The 19,867-nt window shown below is 49.2% G+C and overlaps 9 protein-coding genes across 9 annotated transcripts; 3 read left to right on the plus strand and 6 right to left on the minus strand.

Annotated features, from left to right (window-relative positions):
• Nucleotides 1–48: 48 nt before the first annotated feature.
• On the minus strand, nt 49–2,257 carry JR316_0000579 (Mating-type protein beta1-1; the record flags this gene model as incomplete). Its single annotated transcript, XM_047886393.1, has 6 exons — nt 49–368; nt 427–468; nt 536–1,122; nt 1,175–1,369; nt 1,418–1,856; nt 1,909–2,257. 6 exons carry the CDS (start codon nt 2,255–2,257, stop codon nt 49–51), a joined length of 1,932 nt encoding a protein of 643 aa, XP_047754139.1.
• A 405-nt stretch (nt 2,258–2,662) lies between these two features.
• JR316_0000580 (Mating-type protein A-alpha Y4) lies at nt 2,663–4,683 on the plus strand (the record flags this gene model as incomplete). The annotated part of the gene is made up of 4 exons (XM_047886394.1): nt 2,663–3,151; nt 3,203–3,316; nt 3,367–3,543; nt 3,568–4,683. 4 exons carry the CDS (start codon nt 2,663–2,665, stop codon nt 4,681–4,683), a joined length of 1,896 nt encoding a protein of 631 aa, XP_047754140.1.
• A 326-nt stretch (nt 4,684–5,009) lies between these two features.
• On the minus strand, nt 5,010–6,100 carry JR316_0000581 (uncharacterized protein; the record flags this gene model as incomplete). Its single annotated transcript, XM_047886395.1, has 6 exons — nt 5,010–5,312; nt 5,451–5,570; nt 5,670–5,764; nt 5,833–5,916; nt 5,990–6,044; nt 6,098–6,100. The coding sequence occupies 6 exons, from the start codon at nt 6,098–6,100 to the stop codon at nt 5,010–5,012; spliced, it is 660 nt and encodes a 219-aa protein (XP_047754141.1).
• A 268-nt stretch (nt 6,101–6,368) lies between these two features.
• JR316_0000582 (uncharacterized protein) lies at nt 6,369–7,553 on the minus strand (the record flags this gene model as incomplete). Its single annotated transcript, XM_047886396.1, has 4 exons — nt 6,369–7,022; nt 7,081–7,266; nt 7,316–7,445; nt 7,495–7,553. The coding sequence occupies 4 exons, from the start codon at nt 7,551–7,553 to the stop codon at nt 6,369–6,371; spliced, it is 1,029 nt and encodes a 342-aa protein (XP_047754142.1).
• Nucleotides 7,554–8,422: 869 nt separating this feature from the next.
• On the minus strand, nt 8,423–11,929 carry JR316_0000583 (Glycogenin-1; the record flags this gene model as incomplete). The annotated part of the gene is made up of 3 exons (XM_047886397.1): nt 8,423–11,228; nt 11,285–11,633; nt 11,683–11,929. 3 exons carry the CDS (start codon nt 11,927–11,929, stop codon nt 8,423–8,425), a joined length of 3,402 nt encoding a protein of 1,133 aa, XP_047754143.1.
• Nucleotides 11,930–12,040: 111 nt separating this feature from the next.
• Nucleotides 12,041–13,980, plus strand: JR316_0000584 (ABC1 family protein C21C3.03, mitochondrial; the record flags this gene model as incomplete). Its single annotated transcript, XM_047886398.1, has 3 exons — nt 12,041–12,400; nt 12,448–13,149; nt 13,198–13,980. The coding sequence occupies 3 exons, from the start codon at nt 12,041–12,043 to the stop codon at nt 13,978–13,980; spliced, it is 1,845 nt and encodes a 614-aa protein (XP_047754144.1).
• Nucleotides 13,981–14,579: 599 nt separating this feature from the next.
• Nucleotides 14,580–16,669, minus strand: JR316_0000585 (Beta-lactamase-like protein str6; the record flags this gene model as incomplete). The annotated part of the gene is made up of 4 exons (XM_047886399.1): nt 14,580–15,199; nt 15,258–15,857; nt 15,910–16,049; nt 16,098–16,669. 4 exons carry the CDS (start codon nt 16,667–16,669, stop codon nt 14,580–14,582), a joined length of 1,932 nt encoding a protein of 643 aa, XP_047754145.1.
• Nucleotides 16,670–16,815: 146 nt separating this feature from the next.
• Nucleotides 16,816–17,926, plus strand: JR316_0000586 (Mitotic spindle assembly checkpoint protein MAD2B; the record flags this gene model as incomplete). The annotated part of the gene is made up of 8 exons (XM_047886400.1): nt 16,816–16,843; nt 16,899–16,925; nt 16,982–17,145; nt 17,198–17,313; nt 17,367–17,470; nt 17,528–17,595; nt 17,658–17,762; nt 17,813–17,926. The coding sequence occupies 8 exons, from the start codon at nt 16,816–16,818 to the stop codon at nt 17,924–17,926; spliced, it is 726 nt and encodes a 241-aa protein (XP_047754146.1).
• Nucleotides 17,927–17,969: 43 nt separating this feature from the next.
• On the minus strand, nt 17,970–19,814 carry JR316_0000587 (Sorting nexin-4; the record flags this gene model as incomplete). Its single annotated transcript, XM_047886401.1, has 9 exons — nt 17,970–18,029; nt 18,082–18,234; nt 18,295–18,597; nt 18,649–18,803; nt 18,863–19,076; nt 19,135–19,222; nt 19,277–19,331; nt 19,382–19,517; nt 19,572–19,814. 9 exons carry the CDS (start codon nt 19,812–19,814, stop codon nt 17,970–17,972), a joined length of 1,407 nt encoding a protein of 468 aa, XP_047754147.1.
• Nucleotides 19,815–19,867: the final 53 nt, after the last annotated feature.

Consider the following 19,867-nt stretch of genomic DNA (forward strand, 5'->3'; position numbering starts at 1 on the left):
GAAAAGGTAATAATGATATAATAACAACTGCAACGAAAAAATGTCTTATTATAACTCTGCTTCCAATTGTCGAATTTGTTCGTTAAGAGCTTTAATTTTGGCTCTTTTGGCGTTTATAACATTTGAACTTTGGCAATTTTGAGGGGATGTGACGTATGTGTTGGTATTGGCGGAAATTAGCGATGATGCAAAAAGGTAGGGGTCACCAGACTGAAGCAAGGAAGACCAATCTGGACCCATAGATGAATTTTCTATGACACTGTTGGGATTATGTTGAATAGAAAATAAAAGGTCATCGTCGGAGAAGGGGATTAAATCATTTGTGTCAGGCAAGGGGTAAGAACCAATAGCAACATCAAATTCAGAGTCTATGCAACAAAATAGGAATGAGAAATGAATGAAATGGTGCAAAGGTGTAGCACTCACTTTTCAATGACTCTGGGTAGTAGGAAGGAACCGAGAGGTGCGCTGAAAAGAGAAGATTGCTATTAGATGACCATGAATGGATATAACAAATTTGACTAGGAAAATATACCAGGTACTAAATTAGCCAAAGGGACTTCGGCCTCCTGGTCGATAAGAGATTGATCAGGAAGATCATATTGACCGTAACAGACTTCCAGAGGACAATCCAATGAAACATTGTTTTCCAAATGCGCTGGTGAAGGAATTAAACAAAAATCATAAGAAGTAATTGGGCCGTCCTGGTTCCACATTTCGGATAATTCATCAGCAAATGAATTGGTCATGGGTAATGGGTTGGAGACAGTTTGGAGGCGAGGTATAAGAAGGGCACCAGGTGCACGTTTGTTAGGCCATTTGCCTTCTCCGTCGGAAAGGCGTCTTTTGCGCTTCAGATTGTGAACGATAGACTCCTCGACCACGTCGTCGATAAGGAACCCCGAAATGGGCTGTTCTTTACTATGGGGATCTCCCTCTGTCCCAGATATATCAGAGTCGCACTTTGAGTGTGTTAAACCCAATAGCTTTGGACTGGGAGAGATTGTTGCAGAGGTATACAAGGGTGCGATGTCATCGGACGCGTCTTCTGATAGATCAATGCTACTAGCAGGAGAAGGTAAGCTTGCAGTAGCTATATGTGGTATATGCCATGTGTCCGTCCTGAGAATAGTCAGCAATACGCCATTGGTAACAAGGAATGGGGCCAGCGCACCTGGATTTCTTGGACGAGCCATTCGGATAACTTTCTGAATCACTTTCGGAGGTAGAATAACGACGCTTTCGAGATCGAGATTCAGTCACACAAGAGACTGGAAGAACAACTGATGCAAGCTCTTCATCAGGTACCGGACTCGGCGAATGACTAGGCGAAGAGGGTTCTGGGGTAGGATATGACCGAGAAGGATTACTAGGATGGCGTAAGGAAAATGCGGTAAAATGTTGCTCAGTGACCTACCTTTTTACGCGGTCAACTGGAATTACAGGCAAGTTGTGAGTATCTAGCAAATCTGCTGGTATAGATTCGGGAAATTTGTTGGCATAAAGGGACTTCGCCTTACGTGCCATTACGAGGAACTCGGCACGAAAAGCATCTGTTGGGTCCATTTCTGACAATATGGTGTTAGGATCACTGGGAAAGGATTTAGATTTCGGTTTGAATATGCTGGTGGCAGCAGCAATAATTTTCTCTTGTTTATTGGAGAAACGTGTTTTGCGTAGATGGTTCCATCCGATACGTTTTCTGATATCAACAAACCAAGCGTCAATATCTTTTGAAGAGCAGTTGGTTTGACGAATAATATCCTTTTTAACATCCTTCGATGGATAAGGGTTGTGAAGATTGTTCAATAGCCATTCATATGAAGGCTTGATGTACGCAGGATGAGATTTAGGAGCTAGAATTAAACGATTCAGTTGGTCCGATGATAAATTGTGATACCAACTTACCAGATCGTAGGGTTGTTGAATGATCCTCGAGAGTAAGGTTGCTCATCTTAACCTCTATGATTTTTGAGAGGTCGGTGATAGTGGCGCCACCAATTACGCGGATCTCTTTTTCCAGGTCAATAATACTTGAGGTCATCGAATTGATGAAAGAGAAAAAGGTGTATACAGCATTCAAGGTATCTTCGTGTAGAGTTTTATGGTGAGATCGGATAATGGAAGTGAAACTGGTTAAGGAAGCTAGAAACGACGTAATCCTTGAATTATCGCGGTCGCCCTGTAGTGCGCTGAGGAAAGTGGCTGAATATTCCTGTACTGTGCCGTTAAGCATTGAGTCGAGGTGAGGATCCATAGTGGTAGTGTTGGGACACCCGTCGCAATGGCTCACGCTCAAGAGACAGCCACTGAGATTCAATTTCAAAACCCCGCTTGTTTGTAATCCCATATAGGTAACAATAGGCTCAAGGCCCCTTCTGTCTCTGCAGTAGTCTCGGCCTCCCATCCTCTTTCGGATCGGTTACCGGTTACCCATATTGGGTAACCGATCCGAAAGAGGATGGGAGGCCGAGACTATCTCTGCAGTGGCACAATTCACGGGTGGCAACGCTAAAAATACCCAAATGGGGCAGTGCATCTAAACAATGTATATAAAATTTGGACTCAGCATTGTCATCATTAAAGCTCCGAATCGTGACTTACTCCCTTGTCCTCCCTCTTGGGTCGATCGCAAACACCGCAAACCTAACGAAGCTCGACGATGGCCGACGCTATGGATTTTCGTGCAGATTTCAAAACCGAACGGGACGCACTCAGCGCCGCGGCCTCTATAGCACATTCACTCAGCCAACAGCTCTCCGATTTGGATATTCAAACAACTCAGTTCGCTCCTCCCTCTGATATTGACACTATGATCCCACCTCTTATTTTATCCGTACCTCCGGAAATTTTGGAGCCACTCTCTACACTTACAGTATCTGAAAATGCTCGAAACATGATTTTGGAGCGCTTTGGCCGATTTGTCGCTGAACTACAGAAAGAATACACATCCGCCTACAGACATAGTTGTATGGAGGTTTATCGTGTCACTGGCTCAATCTCAGACATGCATGCCCTTCATAAGGCATACCAGGCATTATCCCAGAGACGAATGGTTCCTACCATTAAATCTCAAGTCGACTTTATTTTGGCAGAAGCAAAAAAGCACAGCAAGAATCCGGTGCAGGATACCAAACGACATTTCAATAGCGTATGTTGCTCTTTGTTCTTTTCTTTCGGGTCTTGACTTATCTTTTTGTAGCAATTTACCCATGTCCTTGAGAAATATTTCGAACAAAATGGATACCCTTCAAGTTTACATCGATCGGTATTGGCACAGAAATCAGGCATGACACCGCGGCAAATTGAAGTTTGGGTAAACATAACCTTCAACTCCCACTCCAAATTGCTAAAGTGTTTTTTTAGTTCCAAAACCACCGCAAACGAGCAAAACAGGATGGAAAAATTATCCGCCGTCTTGACTCAGATTTACCGCTCAAGCGAGCGCTTGAACTCCTATCAAGACCTTTGCAGGTCTATCAACGATTGCCCCTGCCACTGGTCAATGAGCCATGCGGTACTTCCTGGGAGAACAATAAACGTGTATGTCTTCCCCTTCTTGAACAGTGTTCGGTATTCAAATGTGAAACTTGGCAGGCCGATACGCAGAGCGAGAGTAGTGAGGTAACCTCTGTTTTATCTGAAACTGACTCTATCGAAATTCGCCCACCACATGCATTTCCAACTCGACGCAGTGATCAATACCCTGATCCGTTCCCCACTGATAAAGGCGCTTTCACATTTCCCTCTCCTATATGGAGACGAACGCCAGCGACAACCTCAATCATTCCTACGGCGGTAGATATCGACGATTTTTCCAGACAATTCCATATGAAGCTCAACTTTGTCAACAATTCATGGAAGCGAGATTGCACCCCAACAAAATCGGAAGTTTTCTCTTCCACCCCATGGTTTGCGCCTTTGAGGACCATTCCCCCTTCTGCGCCTCTGTCTTCTCTCCAGCAGCCACGTTCTTTGGCGGGAGCATCAACATCAATGCTGACCTCCACTATCGCAAAAGACCCATTTACTTTCGTCTTCCCAAAGCCGGGCCAAATGGAGCAACGAGACGAATCGAACATTACTTGCATCGTTAGATTACCTGTTGGACCTAAGCAATCATCTTCCTCTGTTACAGAGCGCATCCATCGCTCTGTTGATGCCCTGGATCGAGAACGCAAAGGACTCCGGATGCGCCCGCGTACTCCCCACAGTAGTAAACCCTCGACTTCCCGTCTTGACTCTCATGGTGAAATTGCAGGACGAAAAGGTACACCAACTTCTCGCCGTGGACCGAGTAATCTCCAAACATTTGGTTCTCGAACCTCGTCCTTCACCTCAGACACATCGTCGTCGGACGATACCTCCTCACCGTCAACTCCCCCTTCTTTCCCCGACTATAATTTGCATCCAGATCTGGTGGTCGGATCCGACGACCTCGCGGGTAATTTGGACAGTTACGAAGTTACCCCATCTCCATCTTTTGATTTTACGCTTTCAAAATTTCCAACCGATACCCAACCGTCGTCTCCCCAAATTTTCGATTTGACCTTTACGAGTCCCATGAATACTAATGCAGGGCCATTATCTTCCCGAACTTTTGACTTTATTTTTCCAAACAAAGTGGCTGATAGACAGCCTTCGGCTCTCCACCAAAATCATACCCCTCTAATATGTACATAACCGACTTTTCGGTACACGTTTTCGTCTATCATCCACTTCTTGTTTTTTTCTCTCGTCTTCACTGCATTGCTACAACAGTCACTGTTTTCCTTGTCGACCTTGTTTTCTTTTCTAGTCATTATCTTGCTTTCTGTGTTTATCGCTAATATTGGCATACTAGCATACTACCAACATACCCACCAACTGTATAACTATCAAACATTGTATTTTACGCAAAGGATTCATTGTAAATACACAGCGCTGTGTGGAAGCATCGTTCTGTGGTTCATTGACTTTAAAAATATGACATCAAGTTGATGTAGCACTGTTTACACCAGTGGTTCACTTTACATGAATTGTTTGGCCTGGAGATTGTTAGCTAAACTGCGCAAGGAAGATTTATAACTCACGAGGCCCATAAGACCACTCAGCCCACCGGAGTTACTGCCACCCACTGCTCCGCTGAATTTGGACTGAACCAAAAGCTTCATGACGGTCAGACCAGCAGAATTGACTGCATCCTGTTTGTTGCCAGACGCTGCCCCACCAGATTGGTCAAATAATTTAGTAGCCTCTGCCATGGCCAGACTGATAAGCTGTGTCTGCGATCCACTCCCTCCACCGGAACCAGATGTGAATTGCTTGAGGACCTGAATGGGAAATAGTGGCACCGTGAACAATGTCGCCCATTGTGTATATTTTTAGAACAAAGGTCGGGCTACGGTCCGGCCGTACTCCCGAGCCCGATGAAGGGCCCTTTGTCAACGAATTTTGAATTTGTGACTTACCTGAAGGGCAGCTGCGCCACCCAAATCGTGGGCGCTCAGACCACTCGAATCACCGTTGCCATACGCCTTTGAATGGGCACTTGTGACAGCCTCTTCGTCAACGGGCTCTTGGTGTTTGTGCTAACGGGTCCAGGCAAAAAAAGTCGGAGTCAGTATTGGGCCTTGCAACTAATTCGGTTCCCGGGATGCCCAGTGGCGACCGTGATGAATGGGGCATACCTTGTTGCTCGAGATGAAGCTCAAGGCGCTTGAGAAAAGGTCTGAGCCTCCTGATCCGTGCTCTTGCGCAGTGCGAATAGCTTCGTCTTCGTCAACTTGTACGTACACCGACGTCATCAGCAAAGAGATCGCGTCAAACAATAAGTATCATCAGAACGCTCACTGTTGGGACCATCGTTAGAGCGGTGGTGGGACGGGCGATTGTCGGGAGAGTTGTAATCTTGGCCTCCGGTCTTTGATACGTTCTCTTTAGAGGCGAATGTCAGAAACGATCGTGCATCGATCGATGGATCCTCGCCGTAAGGCTGGAGACTTTTTACCTTGGGAATCCTGATAAGCGCTGTAGCCTTGTTTAGCGAGATTAATGAATGTGTCCTGTTACTCTGTCAGTAAATCTAGTTATCTTTCCGCAAAGAATTATGACGAACCATGATTCAGATGTGCTAGTTAGAGGTGTCAGTAATAGTCAAGTAAGATCCCCAGCTCAATATCCAATTCGTACAGATTGCGGCTATAAATACGCAAATGTGGATCAATTGGTGCCGACCCCGCCGACGTCATTTATCCAAGCTCCTATTTCATCTTTTCTCCTCATTCTGTTCTCGCGGTTCGTCCAAGCCAAAATTGATTGATGTTATTATATTGTTACAGGTATACTACAAAAAGATGAAGAGCATAAACTTGGGGTTTTAAAGTAAATTAATTCAAATGAGGTGGGGTTGAAACGTTGGCTGTGGAAGCATGAACGTCCTTCTTCGAAGGCGAAACCTCCGTCTTTTGATATGGCGTGTCGACAATTGATTTCCCAGATTCCAGAGGTGCTGTAGTTACACCAGGTACCCCACCCTGCGACGCTGTCCCTTTCGAATCGTGACCAGCGGTATGTGAGGGTGCGTTCTGGCCTTCAGCAGGAGCGATCAAATCATGGGCAGTGCCCAACACCGTGGCAGCGCCGCTCTGGAGATGCGAAGCGACTGTAGGTGCGTTTTCCTTGGCGACATTGTACGCGGCAGCGGCGCCGGTTTGTACTCCAGACGCGACAGAGGCTGCGACAGGCTGGAGTGTAGCCGCTACACCGGCGACGACAGGCTCGACAGTAGCTGCGACATTGCTCGCCACAGGCTGAACGGTATCTACAACTGTATTGTAGGCAGAAGACGCATTGTTCTGAGCTGTCGTTGCAGCATTGGAGGCTGCGTTGCTGGTGGTCGTGGCTGCGTTTGAAGCACCACTGCGGGCGGCATTCCCTGCATTGGCGGCGGTGTTCTGTACCGATGCGGCAGCATTCGAAGCAGCGTTTGTGGCATTATCGACAACAGGGACTTTTCCTCCTATAGCTGTTGGCAGGTAAGCCTGTACAAATTCTACATTCAGTCTCCAAGCTCTACAGAAACCATCGAAGCTTACTAACCTGGGCGGTCTCCAAAGCAGAGCTAGCATATGACTTTGCCTGCTCGACATATCCAACAGTGGCAGCCTTGACATTCTCGACATCCTGCTTTCCTTCCTCAACAGCTGCATCCGTCGTCCGGGAAGCATCGCCACGGAACTGGCCTGCAGCTGTACTAGCCTCTCCAGTCAACGATCTACCTACGGCCTAATGCACTATCAGCCATTAAACTAGCCTCGATATTCATTTATCATACCTTTGCATGAGCAGCAGCTTGCTGAGCAGCCTCTTTCACCCCCTCTGCATTATGTTCCACCTCACGCGCAACAGCAGCGTTCGGTGCATTCAATCTCGCTTCAGCAGCGGTTGTCTCGAGAGCAATTTGACTATACATTCCAGTCAGCTCACGTCCTATTTTCAAAATCAAAAACATACTCTTTCCCCGTAACTTCGGGGACGTTAAAAATGGTGCCTTTGTTGGTAGATCCAGACATATCAGCTATTATTCAGATTTCGAGTTGGTGAGTATGGTGTGTGTGTATAATGAATATCTACTCAAACACCTCTCCTTTATATACCACTGTTCGTATTGCTCCTCCAGAACCCACGATGACGTCATTACTATAATGATACAAATGACGTCGTTGATGCAAGTATGTAATTAGCGCCCCCTATTCGCGTCACTCGAAGGTGTACAGTCTAGAAGATCTACAGATTGTAATCCACAAAATGACCGTCGATCGTTTCCTTGGTGGCATTCAAAAGTGCATCGTTGATCTCTGAGAGCGGAGTGAAATGGTTGGTCGAGTTCAGGCCAGATACAACTAGCACAGGTACAGAAAAAGGCTACAGTACACAAGTACATAAAACCACAAGTTTTACTGTACAGTGCTTGAAGGCAGATCCGCGAGTAACATGTAATCAAAAAAGGAGTGTAAACAATCTATCTATGGACTTGTATGTGCGGTGATAAGTACGTTACCAAAAGCCTGGCAACTTGTCGAGGGAGTGTGTGACTTGCCGGGGAAACAAAACGAAACAACATAATGAAAGTGAAAGAGAAACAAGAATGAGGATGAGAGAACTAGAGAATGAATGTGGGTAACATGCTCGAGATGGGGATGTGGGTGTGTGTGTGCTCATGTGTGGGTATGGAAAAAGTGCTGTTGAGTGGAAAAAAATTAGAACGGGTACGCTGGAGAGAACATTGAAGGAAGCGCATGAATAGAAAACAAGAAAATGAGAGTCGAACATGATAATGGTAAGATCAAGGGTTGGACAATTAAAAGGGAAAAAACGAAAAAGATGCGCGTCCATTTTTAATAAAAAGAAGATCGCGTGCGCGAACAGTGAGATATGCATCTCACCGTCCTTCCTCCTCCCACGCGCCCATCTTTAAAAACCTCGCAATAACATCTTCTGATTCTCTCTTGAACAAATCCACACCCCGCGCAGGATCCCACACCCTTGTGCCTTTTCTCGTCGGCTGTGGTAGACCTTGCAGACCTGGCAGCGGCGTTCCCTGAGAATGTTGCGAACCAGGGGACAACAAGAGTGCATGCCCGTCAGGTGGGGACAGCGGCCCCGCCGAAGAAACAGGCGAGCCCAATGACGAGTCATTCGAAGGACGGCGGGCAACAACAGAGGCCGTAGGCGACGTCCTGTTGGACAAAGATGGATGCGCAGGCATCATTGTGGGTGGTGCAGAGTGTATAGCAGGCGAGGCGGTGGCAGGTACAAGAGTAGACGTGGACGAGTTTGACGTGCGAATTGTGGGTTTTGCAGGTGGTGCAAACGGCTTTGCATTGGAATTGCTCACTGCAGGCTTAACAGGAGGCGCGTGCGCATGATGCCCAGATGGTGGCCTGTGATTCCCAGATTGTGGTGCAGAGGACGATCTGGCAATAGGAGCAACTGCAGCTCGGAGGTGTTGCTGAGCCATCAACCTGGCATTCGGAGTGATAGTGCCAGACTTTGATTGAGATGCCGATTTTGCAGGTTGAGGAGGTGGCGAGACAAACCCTGAGGACCTGCCGGCGTTAGGTGGAGGAACGACAAACTCTCTCGCTGGCCTCCTGGGAGAGAACGAAGGCGACACCGACGTCTCCTTCTTTTTGTGGTGATGCTGCTGTTCAGCAGGACCCACGTTGACTGGGGGCCCAATAGAGACATCCCGAGTGGTTGTCATGGGCGCAACGACCGTAGACGCCGTCGCAGGCGCCCAATGCCTCCTATTGGACGCTGAACCCCTTCTCGCATGATAATGCTGCCTCGGAGACGGCGCCTCTACCTGAACCTGAATACCCTGGCTCCTCTTCTCCACAATAATCGTCTGCACGCCCCTGCTCCGATACTCTTTTTTCTTGTTAATCCCAAGGAGAGTGCTCGCAGTGACAACCGAGCCCCTCCTGGACCTTCTCTTTGCGTTTTCACGATCACTACCATCCTCATCATCCACCCATTTGGTGCTGTTGCTCGCCACAGGACGGCCTTCCTCGTCTTCCTCATCATCCGCATTATCCTCGTCGTCTCCATCTCGGCTGCTCACCTCTGCTCTCTCATCCCAACTTTTCTTTCTCGACACCTTTCTCGCATATGCATCATCCTCATATGGCGGTGCTAACTGAGGGGGATGCGGCAGTGGTTGAGCCGGCTTGACCAGCTTTGACGCATACTTTTGAATACTCGGTACACTATCCCAAGCATTCGCATAGCTAAACGCACTCGGCAGGCCATAAAGCGGAGAAAGCTGAGTTGCACGCGTCGTTCCCGTGGACCTAGTCTCGGGTGTACTCGGCGTGGTTGTCGTGTCCGTGTGGCTTTGGCTCTGACTGCCTGGACTCAAGAACAGCGAGGGCGGGGGCGCGTCCGAGTCGGGAAAGACCCGTCCAGGCATAACGCGCGGCTTTTCCTCCCAGGGAAATATAGACTTGATTTTTTTCTTATCCGGACTAGGCGTGGATCCCGTTTGTATATCGCCAGTGACATTGCGGTAGTGACCCTGCTTGAGAAGCGTATCCGGTATCACCGGAGGCGGGGGCGGCTGGAAGAAGCCACCAGAATCGGGGGGAGAAGTGTGGGCGATTGAGGAGGAGGGTATTTGGTCGTTTTGTCTGGATGGAGTTTGGTCCCAGACATTGGCAAAATAGGTATCTGTGGGGAACGCGTTGGGGGCCGGAGTGACGTTTGGGGGTGGCTCAATTGCCGGATTCCAGGACATCATAGGGGGAGAAGCAGGGCGCTTGGGACTTTCGTGCTGTCGTTGTTCGTCATGACGATAAGACTGCGAATTTTGAGGGGGGGAATAATGCTGGTGATGGTGGTGGTGTTCATGATTGGGAGTTGAACGGTGATGATGATGATGATGATGGCGGCTATCAGGTCGATTTTCGTGTGCAGAATCGGAACGCGCCAGCAGAAAACTTTCTGCCTCGCTTTCACTGGCGTAAAAGTCAGGGGCTGTAGTCGGTAAAGGGGCAAAAGGGGAAGGAGTAGGGGGTAGAGAGACTAGACGTAGGCGTGGACTAGGTGGAATTTCGTTTGGACCAGGAGTGGGCAGGGTACGCCAGCGGGGTTCATCGCCTAAACTAGCGCGTCGGGCGATAGGAGTCGCTAAAATTTCATCGTGAAAATGGAAGGGCTCTGTCGGAAAACGATCGGAATCGTCTGTATCCTGAGTATATGCGTTTATTGAAGGAGCACTGAGACGAGGATCGTGTGGTTTAACGACAGGTTCAACTGGTTTTGGGTCGGGCTTCCTAGGACGCATGAGATCGACGCGACCTTGAAGAGGCATAGACTTGTATGCGCCCTCTCCGGGATGAGAATCCTCCTGAGAGGCATTGAGCCCCTGTATAGCCAGACGCTTGAGCTCGTCGAGATCTAGAGGGGCAGGAGGGGGATTTTGTGGTTCTGCAGAGGGGTCCCAGGCAGAGGTGTATCGCTTGATCTCAAACGGGGATTTTTGAGTGGGAGTAGAGGCATAATGGCGATCATATACATCGAACCAACGGTCGACAAGAGAGTCATAGTCATAGGTGGTCTGGGAAGACTGGGTTGATGGTTGACGACCGGGAGTACGATAGGGAATGTTATTCCAAGGTTTATTGGGGCCAATGAAATGAATAGCCTTTATCTGGGAACCGTAGCGCTCGTATGCGGGGGCGTATCTATGGAAGGCGGGGAAATTGGAAAAGCGATAAGGAGAAAGGAGGGAGATACTCACGTATATGCGGCGGTGGGAGTAGTGTTGTAGGTGAAACTGAGTCTGTTCCAATCGCCGTCGCGCCATTCATTGAGAAGACCTTGGTCACCACCATCCCAGGAGGGACGGGTGGCGACTAGCTGATAGAGCTGGTCGAATTTGTCCTGACCTGGAGAGAGAACGAGGACACCAGAGTTGAAGATGTCTGGCCAACCTACATCTGGGGCAGCGGAAAATTCGTGGGCAATGGAGAAGAGATGTGAGATGGGGCGGATGGGGAGGACATCTGCATCTAGAAAGACGATTTTCTGGAACTGGGTGAGACGGAAGACATGGAGCTTTGTGAGGACGGTGGTTAGATCGGGGCGACCTGTTGAGAGAATGAGCAGAGATTAGAGAGAGAGATAAATGAGACGAACCGAGGAGCTTGAGACCAGCGGGATTGTGCTGCTCGAGGATCTCTACACCGACGACGAGATCGAACGCGCGACGGAGAGCCTTGATGGTAGCGACATCGAGAGACTCTGGGGTGACGAGACAGACGGTGTGGAAGTCGTGCTCTGGGGGCTGGGCGGGGGAGGGGTGTATGTCGCGGAGAGCGGCGACCTGAGCGAGTGCGCCTGGGAGATAAGCGTCTGAAGAGACGAGGGTGACAAAGGCGAACATGCCAGGTTGAGTGGCAGAACAAGGCCGGAGAGAGAGAGGGCTGAAAATAAAGCGACAACAAGTGTCAACACGGACTGACATCATCGGCTGTCTCACTCGTCGGTGAGGGTGATGGGGTTTGTACGGCTGCGCTATGTGCTCGCAGTGCCTGTCGTGGGGCTCGCTGCGTGCCATGTCTCCCCTGCTCGACCAACCATTATTCCTGTTTCGCGGAGACCGCGGATTGTGTACTCGCCAAACGAGGAGCGACTGTCTCTGCGGGCACTGCTGCAGACCCATCTCATTGAGCCCCTGCTGACTGCACGCCGCTTTGTCTATCTGCTGCTCCTCTTTGCCCCCGTCCTCCTCGCCAGCCCCATGCTGCTCGTCGGCCGCCCGGATCCCCGTCTCGCCGGCGACCGCTGGGGCGCTGTCTGGTGGTACGGCCTCCTTGTCTCCCGTATGGAGGCTGCCGGCCCTACCTTTATCAAGGTCCGTCTCCCCCAGTTGTTCCTCTTCTCTGCTAACTCGCCCCCCAGCTCTCCCAGTGGGCCGCTTCCCGTGCCGATCTCTTCCCCGCCCTCCTCTGCCGCTCCCTTGCCGCTCTCCACTCTCAGGCAACTCCCCATCCTCTCGCACACACAAAGGCAGTCATCCGCGCCGTCTTCCAGCGTCCCTTTGACGATGTCTTCGAGTCCTTTGACGACACTCCCATCGGCACAGGCGCCATCGCACAGGTCTACCGTGCAACTCTCAAGCAGGATCTCATCCCTCCCAGCTATCTCGGTCCCCGTCGCAATCCTTCCAGCGCCCTCGCTCCCGTCATTCTCAAGCATCCTCTCCCCTCCATCCCCACCGCCTCTGTCGCTATCAAGATCCTACATCCCCATGTCGCCAACACCATCTCCCGCGACCTCAAGATCATGCACTTTTTCGCCAGGTGCATAAACCTCATTCCTGGCATGCAGTGGATTTCTCTCCCCGAAGAGGTACAGGTATTTGGTTCCATGATGAACCAGCAACTCGACCTCAGGCACGAGGCTGACAATCTTCTCACTTTCGAGTCCAACTTTGCCGCACGCAAGGTCCCTGTCACTTTTCCCCGCCCTCTCAAAAACTTTTCCACCCAGCATCTCCTCGTAGAGGAATACATGAATGCCCTTCCCCTTGAAACTTTTCTGCGCAACGGCGGCGGTCCTTTCGACGACCAACTCGCCACTTTTGGTCTCGACGCCTTCCTGGTGCGTTATTCTCTTTATCTTTTCTACCCATCATCTTATCCCATGTAGAACATGCTCCTTCTCGACAACTTTGTCCACTCTGATCTCCACCCAGGAAATATCATGATCAAATTCAGCAAACCCCCAACCACCCGTATCCTCCTCGAAAACCTCTACCACAAGTACATCACCCCTCTCACTTCCCCAGCCTCTGCCAACGAGCCCATGGTCGCCGCAGACTACTCCGACTCTGACTCTATCGTCTCCCGTCTCCGCACCCTCAAAAATGACCCCGAAAAATGGCGCAGTGCACTAGACGACCTGCACGAAGCAGGCTATCTCCCCGAGATCGTCTTCATCGACGCCGGCCTCGTCACAACCCTCAGCGACACCAACCGCACCAACTTTATCGACCTCTTCCGCGCCGTGGCAGAGTTTGACGGTTACCGCACAGGCCAACTCATGGTCGAGCGCTCTCGTTTCCCCGAGCTCGCCATCGATACAGAGACCTTTGCCCTCAAAATGCAGCACCTCGTCCTCAACGTCAAACGCAAGACATTTTCCCTCGGCCAGATCAAGATCTCCGACCTGCTCTCTCAGGTCCTCAGAAACGTGCAGGTCCACCACGTCAAGATGGAGGGCGACTTTGTGAACACTGTCATTTCCATTTTGCTCCTCGAGGGGATTGGAAGGCAGTTGGATCCGGGGCTGGACTTGTTTGCCAGTGCCCTCCCAATTCTCAGGAAGCTCGGTGGTCAGGTCGCCGCAAGAGAAGGCGTCACTAAAGACTTGCCACGCAGCGATTTTGGCGCCTTGTTAAAGGCAAGTTCAAAGGGTGACAACCAAGTTTGAAGAAAGTGCTGACGCTTTTTAATAGTTCTGGGTGTGGCTAGAAGCACGCTCATTCATCACATCGTCGATCATCAACGCGGATGATCTCGTTAAATACGACTTGTGAGCTTGACACTCTAATCGCTTCGCCCTATTCCTGATATATCTATTTATAGATTATGTCCTAGCGTATAACGCGCTCGTAGACCATCCCCCATCTCAGACTAATGTTTACTTGCACACGGACTTTTTTCTTCCTATTGTAACAACAAGTTATACAGTACATTACGACAAATGCATCCTGTAGAAATGACGAAATATACGTAACACCATATCTGCATTCTCCGCGCTCCGCGGTTGGAAAGTCGCGTCGGACGCGTCAATTAATCAGAGCAATTAATGACGTTCTATTTTTAGAGAACCAATACGACGACACACCGCCCCCGCCTGTGTCATGACATCGATGGAATAGAATATGGATTACAAACTAGCTACGATATCCGATAATAGTGGTGTTACATTGATTGTTCCAGTACAAATATAAAGAGCCCATAACAAAGAACCTACGACAAGGTAGATGGAAAACAAAGATGGTGCGTAGAATTGAGAAACCAAACTTCTTACGACCTTTCAAACGTAATGCCCGCTGAAGGGTAGTGCAGGTTTCCCCGCTCCCAGTACACAAGGTCAAGCGGGACACCGTGGCTCTGCGCGCCAAAATCCAAGCTGATCCAATAAGGTATACACCCAATCTCGGGCACCTTGTTCAACTCGGGGCGTCCAAGAGCCATACGGAACTCCCCAGTTCTGCCTGTAGGCCACAGCACCACAGGCCCACCTCCTTTCGCGTTCGGTTTCGCCTGCAACGCAGCGCCCGAAACAGCCCGCCCACCGCCGCCACCGCCACTCATGGCAAGCTCGAGGATTTGTAGCACGTCTTTACCGTCGATATTCAGCTTGGTGAGGTGCAAAGCGCCGTTCTTCACTGTAACCTCTGCGACGTCCTTGGCTGATTCGGGCGCATCTTCGGATTTCGACTCTCGCTCCGAGATCCACTTTCCTTGGAACCGTCTACGAAGCTCGGCCTCGTGGAGCTTTTCGAATGCGGGTACATACCGCTTCGCAGTCTCCTTGAGCAATGTGACCGTGTCCGCGTTGCTCCCTGAGACCAGTAGCACAATCCCGAACGAGTATTCTGGGACAAGCGCAAATTCGGAGTGATAACCTGGGAGGTTGCCACCTAATAAAATTTTGAATGGGTACGGTGCGAAACCAAGATCTTTACAATAAGACTATACCTTTTGCATAGGCGGTAACACCAGCCAATGTCTGCGCTTCCCAAGGCGCGCCGACGTGTTCGCCGCCGGTTCCCCATATATGTATGGGACGCAACCACTCACGCACAACGGATGCAGGTAACACGCCCCTGGCTCCAGTTGGCGAAAGCAGTGTCTTCATCAGCAAGGAAAGGTCCTTGAGCGAGCTATACTGGCCTCCAACGGGATCCATAAAATCGCCCATCCAGATATCGGCCCATTCCGAGTTTTTGGCAGGCACAGCAATATGTGCACGCTGCTTTTCACTCTCAGGCAAACGGAAGAAGCTGTTCGTCATTCCCAGAGGCTCGAAAACGTCACGCTTTAGCAGCTCAGCATGCGTACGCTGGAGAGAAGCGGGTTTCTGGAGGCTGTCCGCTCCGATGTTGGCGAGCCCAAGCAGGCCAAACCCGGTGTTGGAGTAGATAGGATAGGTGTATGGAACGTTGACGAGCGGTAAACGCGTGATGGCGTCAAACGTTGCGTTCGTGTCCCATGACTGGCTTGCCGTGTACGATGGAAACTCTTCAGGTGAGATAGGCCATTTTCCGATGTCTATTGGCGGGTAGTCGCGTCCAATACCTGATTTTCCTTGTCCGTCAATGTGCGCAATTATTACAGTAATCCGACATACCCGCCATATGGCTAGCCAATTGACGGAGAGAAATGCGAGGTTCACCGCCGTTACTCTTCGCACCCTTGAGGTAGTTCGCCCAGCCGTAGGATTCGGCAGGAAGAGAGATGTTTGCTACAAATTTGGCGACTGGGTCGTCCCTAGTACAATGTAAATCACTGGGCAATACCAGTTCCATGTTTTCTCACCAGTTCAAAAGACCTTTCTCTCTAAGTATGAGAGTCTCGAGGACCGTAAACATCTTCGATATGCTTGCAATCCTATAGATTGAATTCTCATCGACGACCTGAACTGGACCCTCCAGGTCGGTCTCGTTGGCGCGAAGGGTACCATAACCGCCAATAAAAATAGGACCAGCGGGGGTAACGATAGACAGAGAAATGCTATCGATTTCAGGCTCAGACGCTCGCTTTGTGAGATATTCGTCCAGATCTTTGGCAGCCTTCTCTATAAGGTCAGTGCTAGGACGCGGTGGGTGGTACGCAAACAGGTTTGGGGAAGGTGGTTGGCAGATGTTCTTTTTAGTCCAGGGCCATGTCATCGCATTGTTAAACAAGCTACTTTCAGGAAGAGATAGCGGGTATGGACCATCGAAGAGAGATATATAGCGCAAAAGGGCGACAGTGAGAAGAAAAGAGCAGACCCAGGCGAGTCTTTGTTTGAGAGAGCCTGAGCAAGCTGGGCGCTGGGAGCCAGACACACAGTTGCGGGCACATTGAGGCGACGAAACACCGACAGCAGTCTTTTCTGTTTGTCCCATATGAGAGATGATGAGGGTCAAGAGAAGAAGAGGTCGGGTTTAAATGCCTCAGGCGTCAGGGGCTATGCTGCTATGTCATTATCTCGAAACGGAAGCTATGTATAACTGGCTCGACGCCCTCCAGCTATCGTTATTAGTAATTGAACATGTCAGATGAACCTCTAACCTTCAATCGTAAGCAATTATATCCTGCAATATCTGACACTCTCTCATACATATCTGATTGCAGAGACGGTTCATGCCATAGCAGAGTTTAGTTAGTCTTGCGATTCGCTTGCCCCCATGATAACATCTGATACATATACCCTTTAGTTGAAGTTGCCATCCACACCATCCTCTATGTTCGACAGGTATACCCAGCAGAGATATTTGTGCGGCGCAAGAAATACGAGACGCCTGTCTTTCAATCGCGCCACCCAGCCCTTAACGACTACATTACTGGTGCAGTGAAAGCCATAGCAGATGAACTCGTCCACGTATGCTCTCACCATGTCTATGCATTGCCAATCATTCAAATAGTAATGTTAGGGGAAAATAGACAAGGTCGTTGTTGTTCTCAAAGATAAAGAGCAAATTGCTTTGGAGAGGTATATCTTCTCTATCGAGACCATGATTCAAATCGAGGGATTCAATAAGGATGTTGGGTACGTTTTCTTCGTCTTATTGTTGTCTTTTTCCTATACTCAAGCGCAAGTAGAGTAGAAGATGCCATGACACCCTCATCTCTTATGCAGTATTTCAGATCTTTCCTCATCAAGCTCAACATGATAGAAGCGCAAATAGGACAAATGCACATGGGAGGTTCGTCGTTCGAATTACCTGCCTTTTTCTGCATTGCGAATGGTTCTGCTACTTTAGATGATCTTTCATTTGCTATTATCCTCGAATTGAAAGACGATGCTGCGCCCACGCACTCAAATACAAAGGTAGTAGGCATAGTAGCATTCTTGTGCTTTTGCGTTTGACCTACCTGGATATCTGACCCTAGGACCCTCCACCATGGATTCCTGCTGTAACTCAACACACAACCTCGGGTACTACGAAGCAGGCCGAATTGAACATGATTCGCGCAGTCAACACAGGCATCATCAATGTAAGAGCATTACTGTGCCGTGCACAGCACAGTCTAACATCACTTTCCAGCTTTCTTTGGCTGTGCAAGAATCAGGTGAGAAGATTGCGCGCGAGCAACAAAGGAGGCGACCCCGAAAAAAAACACCAGTTAATGATAATAATGTTGAACCAAAAGTACAATAGATAATATAACACAACCATTACATGACCCTCTAAAAATTGTAACCTAAACGTCCACGCGGATGCGTTGTATTACAGGTATAATTCGATCCCATTCCTCCATAGCCTGCCATATTTTGTCTGTTAGCTATGATCACGTTTAAATTGATTAGACATACTGCTTTATAGAATTCAATTTCGCCATCAGCAAGGTTTCCTAACATCTCCTTCATCTCTGCTGCCTTTGAGTATTGGAAAATAGTCTGCTCTCGAAGAGTTTCGTCACTAAACGCATCTGATGTCTCATGGGCCGTCGTCACAGCGTCCTGGAGCTAGATAACATGATGATGAGTCAATGAATTACGCAGAGATCATGTGGTTATAATGGTTACTTCTTTGATCTTAAGGTCAAGCTTGCGCATTTTCTCTACACGACTTCGGTCATCATCAGCGCCACGGATGGCATCGACACGATCCTTTAAGTAGGCACCAAGGCCAAGCCCGGTACTACCAGCGTGGCCGCTTATGACTGCAGCCAGTCGATCGCGTTCTGACGTCACACCGGACAAGTAATCCGACAACTCCTCAAAATCCAGTTGTTTCTGGTCTCTCAGCTTGAGAACAGCTCGATTTGCGTGGGAATAGGTGAGTAACGAGTGAAGGTGAACAAGAAGAGGATCGGTAGTAGTTTGGGTCTGCAACAAAGTCAATCAATCTTTGTAAATCTGAGAGTTTATGAAACTTACAGTATGACGAAGCAGCGCAGAAAACTCGAGTAGTGTGTTCGAGAAATGATTCAAGGGATCTGTAATACCTGATTCCAGGAAACCTAGACCTTGTACAGCGACGGCCAAGTCGTGGTAGTCCGCAGTAAGATCTTCACCGGATTCAGGATTGCCATCTCCTTCAGCCTCAGACCACAAAAACAAGTAAGGTAAAAAGTAGTTTATGAAAACTCACCGCTTGTTCTCCCTCTTACGCGATTAAAAAGACGCTCGCTGAGCACAAGGCCTTCTTCAAACTTGTCCACATTCTCTCTCATGGTGAGAAACCGTTCATCTGGCTTGCGCACCCGGGCGAAAGCGTTCAGTAGCGTGTCTGAGATGTTGTCTATAAGACCTTGGGTGTGCTCGCTGTTTGGAGGGTGTGCGACGTGCTGGTGCATATGAACATGCTGCAGAAGTAGGTCAAACATGTGCCCGGTTATGATATATCATTAAAAATCATCATACCCATTCAGTCGACTCGAAGAAAGCGCGAACTAGCGTGCTCCTTTGAAGAGTAGGGTGTCGAGCCAATCGTTCTAGGAATCGGTGTAGACTGAAGGAATAGGAATTCAATCGAATTTCAAGCGTAAAGGAGAGATTGACGCACTCTAATCTTCGTCGTTCCATGAATTCTGGACTGAACCTATCACCAGTGATGTATTCTATCGAGCAATAAGTAGAGGCTCAAATCGAACATATGAAGAGATCCTACCCAAACGGTGTTTTTCTGGAAGGGCAGGCACCACACATGCCGGAAAGTCTCGAACAAGATGTTCCCTCAAAAAGACAAAGTCCTGGAAGCGGCGGCGAGAGGATGGATTAGGGGTTGAGAATATAGGAAGGTTTGTCTGTTCATTATTATGAGCATCGGGATAATGCGCAGATCTATATCTGGTAGATACCTTTGCTGATACCAAGTAAGATACATACGCATCTTTGGTCTCCGCCAGCTCTTTGACGGGGTCTCGGACTGAGGTTATAAGGTACCCTTCCCATTTCGGTTGGTGCGGGTCCTCGTTGGAGTCAAATGTAGTCTGCCTGAATCCAGGACCTTGTGAGACGATAGCTTCCGAGGGGTCGTAGGTTGGTGCGTTGGGAGATTCCCAGGTGACGCTGTCAAAGACGTCCTCGTCGTCGCCTAGCATAATGTGAGGAGAGTGCTTTAATTACATAACGTGCTGCGAGACAGCTCTATGGA

The sequence above is a fragment of the Psilocybe cubensis genome, chromosome 1 (assembly GCF_017499595.1).
Source record: "Psilocybe cubensis strain MGC-MH-2018 chromosome 1, whole genome shotgun sequence".
NCBI classification, from domain to species: Eukaryota; Fungi; Basidiomycota; class Agaricomycetes; order Agaricales; family Agrocybaceae; genus Psilocybe; species Psilocybe cubensis.